This window comes from Nomascus leucogenys, chromosome 4 (assembly GCF_006542625.1).
Source record: "Nomascus leucogenys isolate Asia chromosome 4, Asia_NLE_v1, whole genome shotgun sequence".
NCBI lineage: Eukaryota > Metazoa > Chordata > Mammalia > Primates > Hylobatidae > Nomascus > Nomascus leucogenys.
In genome coordinates, this window is record NC_044384.1 from 129,958,768 (window position 1) to 129,975,765 (window position 16,998).

Below are 16,998 nucleotides of genomic sequence, written 5' to 3' on the forward strand. Positions count from 1 at the left end.
ATATGTTTTCCTCATTAATATTTAGTGGTTCTGTGAAGCTGGCCTGTAACTCAGAAGTTAGGAATCATTTCTCTAATGGTTGCAGAACGTACAATCCAATACATACAAGTAGGCAGGGGAAACTACTATCAAATATTTCTAAAATCAGAATGGCAGAAAGAACACAAATGATTATAAAAGAAAATGTCACGGAAAAAACACATGACCAAGTGAAAAAGAAATGAAGAATACTTATCAACTCTAAGAAAAAAGAAATTTTGTACAAAGTTTTCAGAGAAAACTGCCATTATGAACAGTATGTAACTACAGTGATCTCAAGAAAACAAAACACAAATGGGTTATTAACGGTTGACAATTAGAGTTACATGAATTATGTGTGAAGGCCTGAAGATGTTATTTGTTTATTAAAAGGAAGCAGTTATCCATCGTGTATATGCTTGGGTTACGAGTCCACTCCTCATCTTCTCGGTCATTTGTTTACATAGCCCACCTGTGTGGAATTTACTATTCTAATATGGATTTGTTTTTCAGAGTCATTAAGCTCTTTATAGTATTACTCTCTCTTTGAACCTAAAATACATAGCCAAGAAAGCTTGTTTGTATTCTGTTTAGAAAGTGGGTATTTAATTAGTGTCACTTCTATAAACACACCATGTTTAAACTGATTACACTTGTTACACATCACCTCCAGCTATACCTTTAGCAACTAAATGACTCTTCCTCATCAGTTATCATTTATGTCTTGTTGGTATCAAGAGGAAATGAAATGAAGTCACACCCATTTAATTTCCCCTCAGGACTCTAAAGTTTAGTTACTAACGGTGCTTGTTTGTAATGAGGAGCGTTAGAAAAAAAACGAATAATTTAATAACATTATATAAAGTGATGAAAGCACATTGTTACAGTCTGCTGTATCATGTATATACTTCTGCCCATAATGCCAGGAAAAATTGCACTAAAAGGAGTCATCAGATTTTGTTATTCTACTGTTTCTTAAAGGTATATACTAAGATTTTTTTTCCTCCCATCCTACCTCCTTCTCTCCGTCCCTTCTTTCCTCCCTCCTTTCCTTCCTTCATTTCAATATTCCTGACAGGTACTAAGCACAAAACCATGCTAGAAGCCCGGAATGGAAGTGGCACTATCAAAGCCTTTCCTAGGGCAGGAGTGAAAGGCAAAGGACCTGTTAATAAAGGAAACACAGGCCTCCAAAATAAAACATTTCACTGTGAAATCTGTGATGTGCACGTCAACTCGGAAACGCAACTTAAACAGGTAAGCAGCACGTATTCTAGGAATGGAAACCAACAAGGGATAGCCTTATAAGCAGGATGTGTGTGCTTCCTTCCTTTTTATTTCCGTCTTTCTGTCCCATCCACCCATCTATTCATCCATCCCTCCATCTGCCCATCTGTTAACCCACTTATCTTCCCTTCACTGTTCTGATTTATTTATGCTTATTTTAGTTGCTTGAGGAAATACTAAAATGTAATAGATTCTAGAACCTTTCAGAAATTGTTGGCAGTGAGTTTTTACTATTCTTGTACATGAAGAGTAGGTGGAGAAGGGATATCAGCTCTTTTCTCTACCAGATTTTCCACTCAAAAGTGTTGATTTTCTTTAAAGATCAACTTGCAGTATTCCATTTTTATTTGTTTAGATATTTACGTGCTACAACTAATTTTATACTGAGCTATTCTTTTATGTGTTTTATTATATGGTGCTGTACTGTATGTTTAGATCTTGCAGCCACCTGCAAAAGGGATGACTAATCATGTTGTATTCATTTTTACTATGAATAGCCTTCCAAAGAGATCATTTATACATTGCCAGCTAAAAGTCCAGCCCTCGTATTGTATTTTGTTTTCTATATACGTACAATATTTTGCTGATTTTATGCACCTTAGTTATTTATCTTTAGAATTTAAGAGTTTGACATTTGACTGTACAAATGTGAGGATAAACATTAGTATGGAAATAAATTCATTCGTTCCTGGGCATCTTTGTTTATTTGCATGTAAAATTCCTTTAGACATTCCTTTCCTTTGTAAATGCTTTTCAAAAAAAAAAAAAAAAAGAGAGAGAGATGTGCGCAGTGATAAGAAGAAAAGCTAGGAAAAAAAAAAGACACTACTATTTGTTTAAAAAGATACTAAAATAGGCCAGGCGCAGTGGCTCACGCCTGTAATCTCAGCACTTTGGGAGACTGAGGCAGGTTTATCAAGAGGTCAAGAGTTCAAGACCAGCCTGGCCAAAATGGTGAAACCCCATCCCTACTAAAAATACAAAGAATTAGCCGGGCATGGTGGCAGGCACCTGTAATCTCAGCTACTCGGGAGGCTGAGGCAGAGAATTGCTTGAACCCGGGAGGCGGAGGTTGCAGTTAGCTGAGATCGCGCCACTGCACTCCAGCCTGAGTAGTGGAGTGAGACTCCATCTCAAAAAATATATATCTATATATGGATAGCATAAAAATATATATCCTCAAGGCATCAGAATCTCAGGACAAAAGTGCATGATCTTTTATTTTTGTCTTTCTGAAACTTGCATGAAATAATGAATATCTTTCCCCAGGTTAAAGCAATATTTGTGAGAGGTTTTTTGGAGATGATTTTTTTTAAAGCTGTCATTTTAAATTACTTTTAATAGCACATTAGCAGTAGAAGGCACAAAGACAGAGCTGCTGGGAAGCCCCCGAAACCTAAATACAGTCCTTACAACAAACTACAGAAGACAGCACATCCACTGGGGGTGAGTGTCATTTTGCAAGAGTCCAGCCTCTCTTCCCAAATGGAATTATTGGTTTCTTGATTTGTTCTGGCATTTTGCCACCTTTAACCACAGCCCAGTACCTTTTGCCTTTTTGAGTTGAGCTCAGGTTTATCATAGATCACAGGGAAAAGAGAAAAACCAAACTGTTTTGAGTCAAGTAAGTAATCCCATGAAATCTGGTCTTGATGTAAGTTAGTACTTTTGGAAAGAAGGTCAGGAAAAAACAAATTCATGTGTATCTTTTTAAATATGTTTAAGAGACAAAGTATTGGTATTGTTGGTATCCTCAACAATTTTGGATTTTGAATAACAGTCTCAAAGTGTAGCTTATTTTATTTAATTATTCATTCAAGGACATTCCATAAAATCCAGGAAATATTTTGTAGGAATTTCCTCTCCCCATGACTGCAAATAAGCTTTTTATATTGCTAAGTATACTATCATAATGTCCTGACCTGGATATTTTGGTAGGACTTTAGAGGAAAGCTGTGAAACCTCCTGACATTGTAGATGAACACTGATGAACATGTATATTATTTTGTTTTGTTAGTTTGTTTCTGGTTGAAGTGACCACAGCTTTCACCAGAGAGACTCAGAGCTCAATGAAAAGTTAAGAACAACTGATCTATAATATAAGCTAAATAGTGCATTTTGAAACATTTATTCAAAATAGATCTTATTACTATTGGATGCTATTATGTGCTGCTGACACATGAAAACATAAATCAAGGAAAACTGCAATTATCTATTATGAGACCCCAGTACAAGCTGTCCTGTTAGTTTAGTAGCATTGCCCATCTTTGTTCGAATGAAGTTATTTTAATTCCTGAAACTTTGCTGAAGTTGTTTATGAGCTTAAGGATCTTTTGGGCCAAGACTATAGATTTTTCTAGATACAGGATCATTTTGTCTGCAAACAGGGAGAGTTTGACTTCCTCTCTTCCTATCTGGATTCGCTTTATGTTCTTCTCTTGCCTAATTGCCCTGGCCAGGATTTCCAATACCATGTTGAATAGGAGTAGTGAGAGAGGACACCTTGTGTTGTGCCGATTTTCGAGGGTAATGCTTCCAGCTTTTGCCCATACAGTATGATGTTGGCTGTGGGTGTGTCATACATGGCTCTTATTATTTTGAGATATGTTCCCTCATTACCTAGTTTATTGAGAGTTTTATCATGAAGGGGTGTTGAATTTTATTGAAAGCCTTTTCTGCATCCATTGAGATAATCATGTGTTTTTGTCTTTAGTTCTGTTTACGTGATGAATCACAATTATTGATTTGCATATGTTGAACCAACCTCTCATCCCAGAGATAAAGCCAAATTGATTGTGGTGGATAAGCTTTTTGATGTACTGCTGGATTTGGTTTACCAGTATTTTGTTGAGTTTTGCATCGATGTTCATCAAGGATATTGGCCTGAAGTTTTGTTTTTTGTTGTGTCTCTGCCAGGTTTTGGTATCAGGATGATGCTGGCCTCATAGAATGAGTTAGGGAGAAGTTCCTCCTCAATTTTGGGAGATGAAAAAATCTGTACAACAAGGCATGACACAAGTTTACCTATATAACGAACCTGTATATGTACCCTTGAACTTAAAATAAAAGTTTAAAAAAGTGAAGTTACTTTACTTTTCTGTAAAGACACAATTTTAGCTGCATTGGGAGGTGAAGAATTCTGCACAGTGCTTCAGCACTAGTCATAACCTTGAATGCTGTCTCTGTCCAGCATAGATGCAGCTTTTGACAATCAAGTGAATGGTTCTTATATAAACAGAGTAGTCAAAATTGTGTTGCTATTAGTATAGAAACCCTCCTTCTTCACTGTCACTATGTTACTGACTCCACAAATGGGAACATTCTCTCAGTGAGAACAGGTATTTTATTGATGTTACTAGCCAGAGAATGAACTGGCTTTGTAGAGAAGGATTGAGAAAATGTGGCTACCATTTGCACAAAGAAAAAGTGGAATGTGTCAAAATTTAGGGGAGAAAAGGTATTTTTGGTTGTTTTTTAAATTTCTCAATTGAAAGTGGAATTTTATTGTTTTTATTTATTTTGAATAGTACCTCATACAATTGGAAACATTCTCTACGTAACCCAGGTTACACACCTGGATAGTCGAATGGCATTTGACAGCATTAAAAATCTCTTTAGAAATATATGCTCTTTAATAGTTAATGTATGTGTAAAGGGTGATAAAAATATTCCATATTTTCTCATGATGAATACTTTCCTCTGAAAGTATAATTTTCAACAAACATAAAATAAAATAAGGTTGCTGAGTACTTTTCTGGAGAACTTTTCAAGCATTCCTGGTTGGCCATTTTCAGGTATCCTCCAACTCTTCCAAAGGGAAAATGTTCTATACTTCCCATTTTCTTTGTTGTCCGTTCACATGTGTGAAGCTTTTTTTATAGTTGTTTACTGCTATATTTTAAAAGCTCCCTGCCATTTTGGGTTTTAAGTACAAATTCCAAAACTGTTGTTCTTTTACAATATTTTTTCTCCTTTGCAGGTAAAATTAGTATTTTCAAAAGAACCTTCAAAGCCATTGGCTCCACGAATTCTACCAAATCCTCTAGCAGCTGCAGCAGCCGCAGCAGCAGTGGCAGTGAGTTCCCCCTTCAGTCTTCGAACTGCTCCAGCAGCAACACTGTTCCAGACTTCTGCGCTTCCTCCAGCACTCCTGCGGCCAGCTCCTGGACCCATTCGGACCGCCCACACGCCTGTGCTGTTTGCTCCTTACTAAATTCCAAATAGGAGTAACTGTACTGCAATAATTTTTCAAAAAACAAAAAACAAAACAAACAAAAGAGAACTATGCAGTGTTTATTTATAGTTTAAAGTATATCTGAAGAGCCAGGACTTTTGATAGTGAATTGAAAAGGTTATAAAAACGGGGGGGAGGTTTGGGGGTGGGAGGGAGGGAGTGGTATTTTCTCCAAATTAAAGCATTCCTCTTGAACACTGATTGTTTTAGAAGTGATCTCCAGCATTGATTTGTAGTGGTATCTAGAACTTCTGAAGCCTCTGTGACTGTGCTTTTGGGCACCTATTTCCCTCTGCATTGTCTTTCCTGCTTTATGAAACAACTATACATTGTCTAAGGGCATTAACTGGTTCCAATGTATATAAAATAATTTACTCTGTAGATTAAAATCATACAAAAAAGGAAAAAAACAAAAACAAAAGCAACACTGTGAATAGTACTACCCGTGCTGGTCCTCTTGCTATGACAGCAATTACTGGGTATTTATCCCAACAAAAGTAGATACAGTAGATGTCTTGTAAAAACAATAGTGCTGTGTCTCAATCTATGCCACTAGGTTTTAAAGAATTGCAAAGGTAGAATGAACAACTATTTCATACTAATAAGCAGTCAAAAAATAAACATACACCAGATGGTGTCATGGAGGTCTCCCTGGTCAGCATTCTCCCCTCCTATATAGCTTGAAGATATAACAGGGCTAAGGTTAGAGATGGGGGAGGCATTAATAAAGGTGATGTCTTACAAAGTAGTAACTTCCCACCCTGAAGATATATTGCTGGAAACAGGGAAGTGTTTATAATGAACTTGTATCTGAAAACAGATAAACCCATGCATCATGGGTGTAAGAAAGAAATCAGTACAACTCTTCTGTTTCAAGGATGAAGGATCATAACCTAGAATGATAATGCAAAGTAAAGATCTTTCATTTAGTACATATCCAGTAAAAACAGAGAATGTTGCATCTCTGCAGTATCCCCTTTATATCATACCAGTAGGGTTGTTTCTTAGGCAAAGGTTTCTGCTTTAAGTATGATGGTAGAATTAAGCATTAGCTATTTTTATGGGTTTTTCTTGTTTTTTAGATTTCCTGCTGACATGATATAAATGATTCATATATATTTAAATGTTAATAAAAACAGGAAATATGAATCTGAGTTAACTGCACACCAATGACATAGTGTTAAAAAATATTGGTAAGTTCCACTCGACAATTATTTCTCCAGTGGAGTTGTGAAATACTGACGGCCTTTGATATTCACCATCAGGCTGCAAGAAGTTGATGTTTTACCTTTAAAACAAGATTTATCAGGGGTATATATAAATATATGTATATTGTATATATGTTAGAAAGATTAAGAGAATAAGTTATAAAAAGAAAAAATCTATATAAAATAATTATATAACCATCCAGTGTTACATGTTATCATTAAATTGGTAACAAATGGCATAAAAATAGCTGTGCCTTTAATTTGTGATAAAGGCTATTTGCTTTTTGCCATAGAAAGCTGACATACCTATCAAAATGGTGGGGTTTGATGCAGCCAGTCTGTTGCATTAATAGGAACAATGACACTCAAACTTAGAATAATGACAAAACATACATGATTTAGGTTTAGAGAAAAAACTATTTTTGAAAAGGTTTTGTAAAGAGTATTTAAAAATTTAGGGAAGGATTGGGTGTGGCCTTCCTGAAACTGATCGCAAAGTGTTGTAACCCTTGGAGAGGTATAAAGAATGAAGAGGAAACCATTTGAGACATAGGTATTTAGTATTTATCATTTTATATTTAAGAAACACCCATAGCGTGCTTGGTGCTCAGCATTAAACATGGTTTTCTGGAGTTCTTCTCCACCATCTAGCTACAGAAATTTGTCATATAAATGAATCTTTAAAGCAGTTGGTTTTATATATCTTTTGTTAACCAACCAAAACAAAAACAAAAAAAAAGAAAGAAAGAAGGAAGGAAGGAAAAATGGAAGGAAGGAAGGAAGGAAGGAAGGAAGGAAAGAGGAAGGGGAAAGGAAGGAAAGGAAGGAAGGAAGAAAGGAAGATAATGTGTTCCATCACTATTCTGGTAGAAAGAATTTCAAACCATGCTTCTCTGGTTAAATATATTGATTAGCATTAAAATTTGTTTTGAAAGTATCTGGTGATTTTGCCTTTACCAGCATCTCTATTCTCTAGTTTTAGCAAGTGCTTCCTTTTTCACCTACAGACCCTGGTAGTTCAGCCAGGTGGATAGTTGCCCATAAGTCTGTTGTTTGGGGCTCTGTCTGTATCCCATGTGACCAGCTTCTAACCATTTTGAACTTTAGTTTCCCTTTTCTGCTATGTCAAATATTTTGATTTTCCATAATCATCCTGAGTCCCTATCCAACAATCTTTACAACTGATACAGCCTCACTTTCTGTTAGAGAACTTAGTGTTAATTAATGCAGTCTCACTAAAACATGCTTTTGCTGTTCTTCCCCATTTTCACCAAAGTGAATGAGCCAGTCCACTAGAAATCAGGGCCTATGGGATACACAGTGTCCTGGGTCACAAGGCATTACTGTCTTTAATGATTTGCTGGGAACAAACAAATTAGCCATATTTTCTCCATCAGCCATATGAGAAATCTCAGAAATACCTGGATCCCTTCTGCCTCACTTCGCTATGGAACCATTTTTGTTTAAATGGTCTTTTAAATTGGAGTTGTAAGCATCAGTTGTCTTTTATTCACTACCTAATAAAGGATGAAGCCTAACCACAGAACTTACAGTGGATTCTCTGTGAGTTGTTTCCCCCACACTCCATATATTTACCAATACCAGATTAACATCCATTATAGTTCAGGCTGACATAAAACTGTATTCTTTTCCCTTAGGGAACTTTTTTCATGAATAAAGATCCACAATTTAGATTGGTCAGCAGTGTGCTGTGAAAATCCCTGAGGGTGGTCTGACTTTATGGTTATATGTTCCTTCCCATGCATCACACCACGGCAAGGAAAGTGATAGAGAAAGCAGCTCTGATTCATTTGCAACAAATATAAATGCATTGCAGAAGCCGAATGCCTCTGGAAAAAGCATTGTTGCACCTCAACCAGATCATCCAGACAAACGGGAAACAGTCATTGAGGAGGTACTGTATTTCTCTTATGAGAAAACAGGCGATTACACATGATAAATTGCTCCTCTCACTGGACCTAAACTTTGAAGAGTACTTGTTTTATTCACATAAGCAAACATACTTGGCTTTTGGCAATTTATATCACCCCTGCCTCATTAGAAAGGATTTCTGTCTTTAGGTACTATTGGGCTTCTCCTGATCTATTGCAGTAATTCACTGCCATTATCATCAGAGATGAAATTTGGTTTTTCTAAAGGTGCTACATATTTTGTTGCCAAGAAACTAGTTAGCAAAGGAGTATTTATATGTATTTGAAAATTAAAAGAGCAGGTAATCATAAAAGACTAAGAATTAAAAGACAGCAGAAGTTTCAAAATAGAATCAAAGTGGCTGTGCCTGTTTGAGTTTCTAAGGCAAAAACCAACACATAGTAGACATGAACAATAAATATCACTAATTACAATTAAATTTTAAATTATTATCTTTGTCTTTGTACCAGTATAATGTTTCAATTGTTCTGAAGAAATCAGATCACAAAGCTAAAAGATAACTGAAGTGGTATATAGGCCTGTTTCTTTAGATCTGAATTGAAGTAGAAAATTACCTTTCTATACATAAGCATGGATGACATTGTATTAATAGCTTTGTTCACCCCAAAGCAGCATGAAGTGGTGGGAAAAGCAATGAGGAGCCTTAGAGTAGCCAGAGTCTATTGTAGACTTTGTCCCTGACCAACAGGGTAACTTAAATAGTCAACTAATGCCTTGCCCTTAATTTCTTCATCAGTAAAATGGATGACAGTGATTAATAGCTAAGCTGGTTTAATATATCAGCACTAGAGGGGCATTGCTTTTATCCTCTCAGGAATAAAAATTCTTTATTCGAGTGACCAATGCAGCTACTCACATACTTGCATATGTCCAGAAAAACATTCTGTATTCCTTTCCATCCTGAGTGTAAACCACATTGTACGTCATTCATATGCTCAACCAGAATGTACATTTCACCAACATTGGGAGTAGTTGCTAATTCACTCATTACTCACTTAGTATGACTGCACTTATGGCAACATCATGTAAGTTATGCTACTTCTATTTTCCCAGTCAAGAATGTAATAAATTCTGAACAAAACCAACCCTGAAAAAGGCAATAGACAGTTGGCAGTGGGGGTGTGGAAGGGAACAACAATTTAAATGCATCATCCTTATTTCTTTTGTTGCACTTTCTCTCTTCAACAGGAAGGGGTCCTGACTAAGCCATAGCTAATTCTGTCCTGCGTTTGCATGTATTTTAACTAATGGTTGCCTTATTAAGACCGTTTCTTCCACAGACAAGTATATCAGTTACACACTCTTGTCATTGTTACAGGAATTATTTAAACTGAGTCCCAACAGTGAAAGTTTAACCTGACTTTTGCTGATTTTTTTTTTTCCTTCTACATGCGGAGATTTATCTTTGGAGCATCTCTTGTGTTTTTGTACGGTTTGCTTCAGTAACTAGACACGCTACTATCAGGAAGTGAAATGGATCATTTCTATGGTAGGTCTCCATTGCCTACATAGTATTTCTGAGAGTGGTATCAGGGTGTCCAGTGAAAGATGGATATGTTGACATGTCATGCTCATGTGGCCTAAAGGTTGTTACTGCCAGGAATGGACTTACAACTTACCAGAATGTGAATGGTGACAAAAGGCAGGTTCTACTCTGGAAAAATATCATATGTGTTATTTTATTAGAAGTTCATGCAGGTCATGAAGAGTCACAGAGTTTAAAGAATTCTCTGGTTGGGTCATCAATGTTCAGTTGTCAAGGGACTGAACATTACTTTCAATTTGAGGGTCTTCTCTTTCCTTTTCTCAGCGATGGAAACTCGTCCTTCCTAGGTGGCTAAGTTGACTGTAGGAACTGCTAAAATGTATTTGTCAAATGAAGTAAAATCTGACTATGAATATGTATGATCAGGTAGAGTATCTTAGAGTTTGGTTAAGTTAACTAAGACAGCAGATAATGGGATCATGTTATTTTCAGACTGGCAGGTCATCTCTAAAAGCAATTTTTAAAGATTAGGGCAAAATGATTTGTGAGCAAAGAAGTATAATTAAAAATAAGTAATAGGACAGCAACGAGTTCTAAGGTTAATGCGTATATACACACACACACATACAGAATTGTAAAAAATATGAGTCTTAGTACCTGTCATTCTTTTACAAAGCCATGGTAAAATCATTTTATTTTCAATGATTAGGTTGGTTTTACTTTAAGAAAAGGAACTCCAATTTCACAGTTGGGAATCTTAATCATTTGGGGGCATTAATCATTTTAGGGCATTGGAGGGGCTGGGAAGCAGGTATAATGTTAAGGTATTACGCACTCTAGCAAGACTATTATGCTAACAGTTTGGGTTGGGTAATACAATTGTATCATTTCACATCAGCTACTGACTTTGAGTATAGAATTTGAACCCTTATAAAATCTTCCTCAAATCCAGGTAGTGTGCAGGACATGGTATAACAAGCCTACGGAAAATTAGCAGAGAGAGCCTTAATTGGAAACCCAGATTGTATTTTTGCCAGTACAACAAATATTATTTTTAAAGTCTCTCAGTAATAGGATTGTTCAACATAAATCTATTGAGAAACAATGATGTCAGAGAGTTTTGAAGCTATAGTGAAGTGTGTTAAATTTTATTAGCCAAAATAATGATGTGGGTTTTATTGGATGTTTGTCAACCCAACTTAACACACATTGTTATATAATTTCAGTATAGGACCCTAGGGCTAGGGGCAACTAATATTGGATAGACTATTCGTGAGACGCTTTATGTCTCTTATGATGTTATGCTAACATTAGTAGAGATGAAAAAGAAATTAAGTTCGTGAGATCCTGGAAAGTTTAACTTTCATCAAATAGTCAAGAAAAATTCCATTTTATGGCATCTGGTTTTTAAATGGATTACAGAAAGATGTGTGGAAGTACTGGATATTGGCGAAAAAGCCTTGTGGCCAAGGGATCTGGGCACAAGATCGAGCATCACAGAACAGTGAGCACAGTTGTTGGCTTCACTACCAATCATCTATGAGGAAACTGGGCCAGTTCACTTGACATTTTGATGATTCTCTCTGATAAAAATAGGGATAATGACTGATTACAGAAATGTGCTTTTAAAAAAGCTGAATTTAGTAAAAGCAAGTCATTTGCTACTCAAAATAGCTCCAAAATCTAAGCCATATTTCTATAAATTTCATAAAGTTGTTTTAAAATGCGACTTATAGTTACAGTGTTTATATTACTACATATTTAAGATGGAACTGACCTGATGCTAAAGCTACATCATTTGTAGCTATATTAGCTTTCTCTGTTGTCCTGAAAAAAGGTTGCAGTGTTTTTAAAAATATAGTTTTTAATCTACACATGGAGCTATATGCAAAGAACATTGTTTCTTCGGGGAATATTTTTAGTCATAGTTTCTTACATTTATTTTATCAGCAAAAATCTTATGTCAGTTTCAACTAAGGTCTCCCAACTTAACTTTAGTCAATAATTTCTTCTAATAATATTTAATTCACTGAAATTTTACAACAAATTTTAAATTGACTACTAAGAGTGGTCAGTCGGGGAAAATTTAGTGTTATCCAATGTATGATGAAATATTCAGCTCTCACAAAAACTGGATGTTTGGCTATTTTAAAATGGCTGTTCTTCACAATAAAACTACATACAGACACTGTCGAATAAATTGAGTGATAAGTATGTCTATTTACTAACATGAGCCAATTTGAACCTTAGTTTTGAGATCTAAAAATATCTTAATCCACATGCATTTAGTGACTATAAATTGAAGGCAGTGTTCCTTTGACAACCAAGCTTATTGAAAACTTTGGCATTAATGTTCACAAACATCAGCACTATTTTGAAATTAAAAATAGACTATGGTTTGCTCTACATGTTTGTGACCCTGCAAAAAAATAAAGGAAAAATATTCACGTGATTTTTCTCCTCTTATATTCTTATGGCTTAAAAAATATAACCAGGGTTTTATCTAATATCAATCTCTTGGCAAAGGATCATATAAGGTTTTACCTGCTAACAAGAATACCTCATTTGAAAGAGCGTTACTACAAGCATTGCAGAGAGGTACAGTTGACATGGTGAATTTGATTTTACAAAAACTAACAAAGCTGAGGGGGCGGGCAAAGCATTGACTTAACTATAATCACTAGTCACACCAATGTGAGATTCCGAATCATTGGTCAGCCACAGTGATGCCACCTTGGCATCAAACTTGCCTATTTCATCTTTATCAATGCATCTGGAAGTCTGACTTGAGTACCAGAAGCCAAAACGCTCAGAATGCTAATTTGTGCCACCTTAATGGTCCATGTGTTCAGTAAATAAATTTGCTTTTTACATCTTGTCAAATCTTACTGAATAAACCTTTCATCAGAGGTTCTACATATCCCCAGGCAGGCTTGGAAACTTGAGATAGGATTTTATTGTGTTTTATATTATGATAGTTGAATGACGTTTCTATATGTTATTGTTATATTTGTTTTCATTAAAAACCCAAAGAACTACCCTCTGTATACCAGTAAAGTACTATTTTTTTCTTGAAAAAAGTAATAATAATAATAATAATTATAATAATTAAGGCAATTCACAGTTTGTTTTATGCCAGTCTTCTGTTTTAAGTCATGTGATAACATCTCCCCAAACATCATTTCTCACCCTACATGATATGTGATAAAATCCCCCATATGCCAATAATTTCCCCCACTATAAAATGAAGCTGCTTTCAGTATTATTGACTCAGAAATGTAAAATATAGCACAGTTTATCTTGTCTGTGGTCCTGTACTAAGTTAAACTTGCAGCTGTGAACAAATTAATATTTATTTTTATCAGGAATTCTTCAAGATGAACTTTTCAGTTTTAGTAAAAGAAAGACACTAGTGATATTTTTATGGATGAAAGCTCTCTGGTTCCTTCAGCAGCTCTAGGAACATTAGCCATTATATCCTTTCTCTTTGACAATATCAAAATTGTCCAGGTAAATGTAACATTGCCAGTGGTGTCAGGACATTGGTCTGTTTATGTCCTCATTCTTCACTTGGTTTGTGGAATCAAAATGGTTGCTTATTTTCCGCTCTTCTGTAGATAATCCATAGGCAATGTATTCAATTTGGTAAACATTTTTTTTCATCTTGATTTAAGTTTGAAGGCTCTAAGGAAGAGGAATATTAGAACAAATTATGTATTCTATATGTTCTACTCCACTTGTTTGTAATATACTCCTGTTCTGAGAGTTATGGTAAATCTATATAACATGACTGTTCCAAGTGCCAAGTGAGAATTGTAGTGACTCACAGAACACATGTCTCATGACTATTTACCAAAAGAAATGTGTTGATTGAAGAAAAAAAGTAAAATATTTTATTTTCATTCAGTTCTGAATGATGCTTGTTCCATTACCCTTTCTTTCTCCCTTGTTAAACAAGGTAAACGTTTTCATACTTAAACTGACCACTTAGAGCATTTCAGTTTAATATAAGGCAGAAAAATAATGTTACCCATAACTTTGAATCCTTATGGTTGGCCTTTGCTAAAATAAAATTTTAGGGACGACAAGAGGTTGCAAGATGGTAGTCCATCTTTCCATAGGGCTGAAATTTTTTATTTTAGTTCCCAAACAGCTTTGAAAAAAGTGTTTTTAAAATGAGAATTTCTATAATTTATTTTCTATCTGCTACTAAAGACACTGCTAGACTGATTAAGCCTGGTGGATAGAGAAAATCCAAACTTGAACCTTTGGAAAAATCGTTTATCAACATTTAAAATTCTATAAGCTCATAAAAAGATGTTAACGCCAACACATGGAAAAGAAAATGTGCTGCAATAAGTCCTCATTCATGTTCAATGAGGAAATGAAAAGTATGTGCACCAACTAAGGTTTTCTTTCACACTCTCTTAACATACAATGAATAATATACCAAAAATGAAAGGCTACAAATGGTATCATATTGAAATTCAAAGACATGAATATTCAGAGAAAACTATTGTAAAAAAATTATTATCCATACAGTATATATTTGCTGCCAAATTGAAAATTGTCATTGCTAAATTTTTTTAGTCTATTCTGACAGCTCAAAATAATTTATCAGGCTCATTAAGTAACAGGTTTAATTATATTTCAACTCAGAGGAGATGAACATGAAAGATATCAGTAGCATTTCTCTATGCCTATCATTTATTTCCACAACCACATTTAAATCAGTGTGAATCTTACATAAGTGAATAATAAAAGTTAGACCTTTTGATGTAATAATGATGCAACACAACTGTTCTCCTTGTATGCATTATAAAATGGAAAGTGGGATTGAATATTCTGCCTAATGCTACATGCTCACATCAATGTGCAACTGCAAAATTTTCCAGACACCAGAGCCCCACAGACTGTAGTCTCCACCAAATTCCTGACTACTATGTAGTCAAATAACCAGGTTCACCTATTTACAAAACCAGCCCTTTCTTCCATGTTAGTTCAAAACACGTTTCTGTTGTTGATACCAATGCTCCATTCCAGGGTAGAGCTATGTATGGATGACACACCTTATTTCTAAAAGAAATCTAGTTCGTGTGTTCAAAACTTATTTTACTAGGAAAGAAGGAATGTATCAGCAAGTGCCTGAAACTTTCTCTACGGTCTTCTAAGGCTGATGTCTTTATATTTCAACTTAACAAAAAGAAGCAGAAATAATAATACTAAAAAGAGAGGAAGAAAAAGGAAAAGTGGAAGAAAAAAAAGACATGAGGTAACATTATAAAAACAACCTTAAAAACCCCAAACATAGCTCTAACAGAAGACTTACTGAATAGACTTTGTGGGAAAAAACAATAGTAAACTTTAAAGCCTCTGAAAGAATTATATGCCTAAGGGAAAAATAAACATTTGCTTCCAAAATTAAATGAGAATTTCTGATTTTTCTTGAAAAGTAAAAAAAAAAAAAAAAAAATCTGAGAGTGCCCTGGTACTGAATTCCCACTAGGTGTTTATCAGCTGCAGAACTAGCTAAGCAAACTGTGACTGGCCCCTTTGGACTAAACATAATTTTACAACTTTCCACAATCTGTACTTGGAGGCCCCAGTCTTTGCTTTTGCCAGTCCCTGTAATCATTTTGGTTTGCAACCCCCCGCATGGCTTATAGGTTCTTAGCCAACACGTACTCTTTTACTAGCTAGTCTTAAGGGTCTTCATCCATCTACCTTCTCTCCCAATGGGTTCCTCTTGTAATGTTTTTTATTATTATTTTGGATAGGCATTTTCAACAAGGGGAGATTTTTTTTTTTTTTTTTTTTTTTACAAACAACACCTTCAATAAAGGTTTTCTTTACCAGAATATGACCTGTGACAAATTAATGACTTGAGTATGTGTGGGATTTCTTGCTGTTGACACCTAGGAAAGATTTGATTTGGTTTATGCAGTGGGTGACTATATCAAGAAACAAATTCTGTCATTTGTTTGTGTTTCTCTACAGGAAGGTTTGGCTTCTGCTAATAGCAGAAATTGGACTTTAGGAAGAAAGACCAAACATTTTTCATATGAAAACAAGTCCTTACCTATTTAATTCTCAAATTCAGAAATGTTGTTTCTGAATATACATTTGCTGAATACATTCTGATTCTTCGGAGGACCACTGACACTCTCCCCGAAATACACGAAACCTGTCAGATTATCAGTTTGAAAAAGATCCACACAAAAGTGTTTCATCAACTTTCAGAATAACCCCCCTTTTTCCCCACATTTAGGAACAGCATTTAAAATGCAGAATTATCCATCGCATGCTAAATATCCATCCTTTTCATCTGCCTATGCAATAAACTGACCCAATTAACACTGATATTAGCATCTATACTTTTGAAATCACTAATTATCTAATAGCAAAGCTCTCTTTCATATTGTTTTGCTTAGGAATAAAAAATAGGGCTGTTCGGGCCGGGCGTGGTGGCTCACGCTTGTAATCCCAGCACTTTGGGAGGCCAAGGCTGGAGTATCACAAGGTCAGGAGATCGACACCACGGTGAAACTCCGTCTCTACTAAAAATACAAAAAAAAATTAGCTGGGCGTGGTGGCGGGCACCTGTAATCCCAGCTACTCGGAGAGGCTGAGGCAGGACAATGGCGTGAACCCGGGAGGCGGAGCTTGCAGTGAGCCGAGATTGCAGAGTGAGACTCCGTCTCAAAAAAAAAAAAAAAAAATTGGGCTGTTCATAAGTTCCCGTTGAGTATTCCAAGCCAGAAAGCCCTTGCCACAACTGGATTTGGAAGCTTGAATAACAACACACAACTTCA

The 16,998-nt window shown here is 35.5% G+C and overlaps 1 protein-coding gene across 5 annotated transcripts in view; it reads left to right on the forward strand.

Annotated features, from left to right (window-relative positions):
• ZNF385D (zinc finger protein 385D) overlaps positions 1-15,612 on the forward strand; it is a 975,802-nt gene extending 960,190 nt beyond the window's left edge. For all 5 annotated transcript variants that reach the window (XM_030812269.1, XM_030812271.1, XM_003256743.3 and 2 more), the window contains 3 exons: positions 1,097-1,275; positions 2,650-2,751; positions 5,285-15,612. In XM_030812269.1, coding sequence (XP_030668129.1) covers positions 1,097-1,275; positions 2,650-2,751; positions 5,285-5,518 — 515 coding nt within the window. In that variant the 3' untranslated portion in view covers positions 5,519-15,612. The remainder of the gene's footprint in view (positions 1-1,096; positions 1,276-2,649; positions 2,752-5,284) is intronic.
• Positions 15,613-16,998: the final 1,386 nt, after the last annotated feature.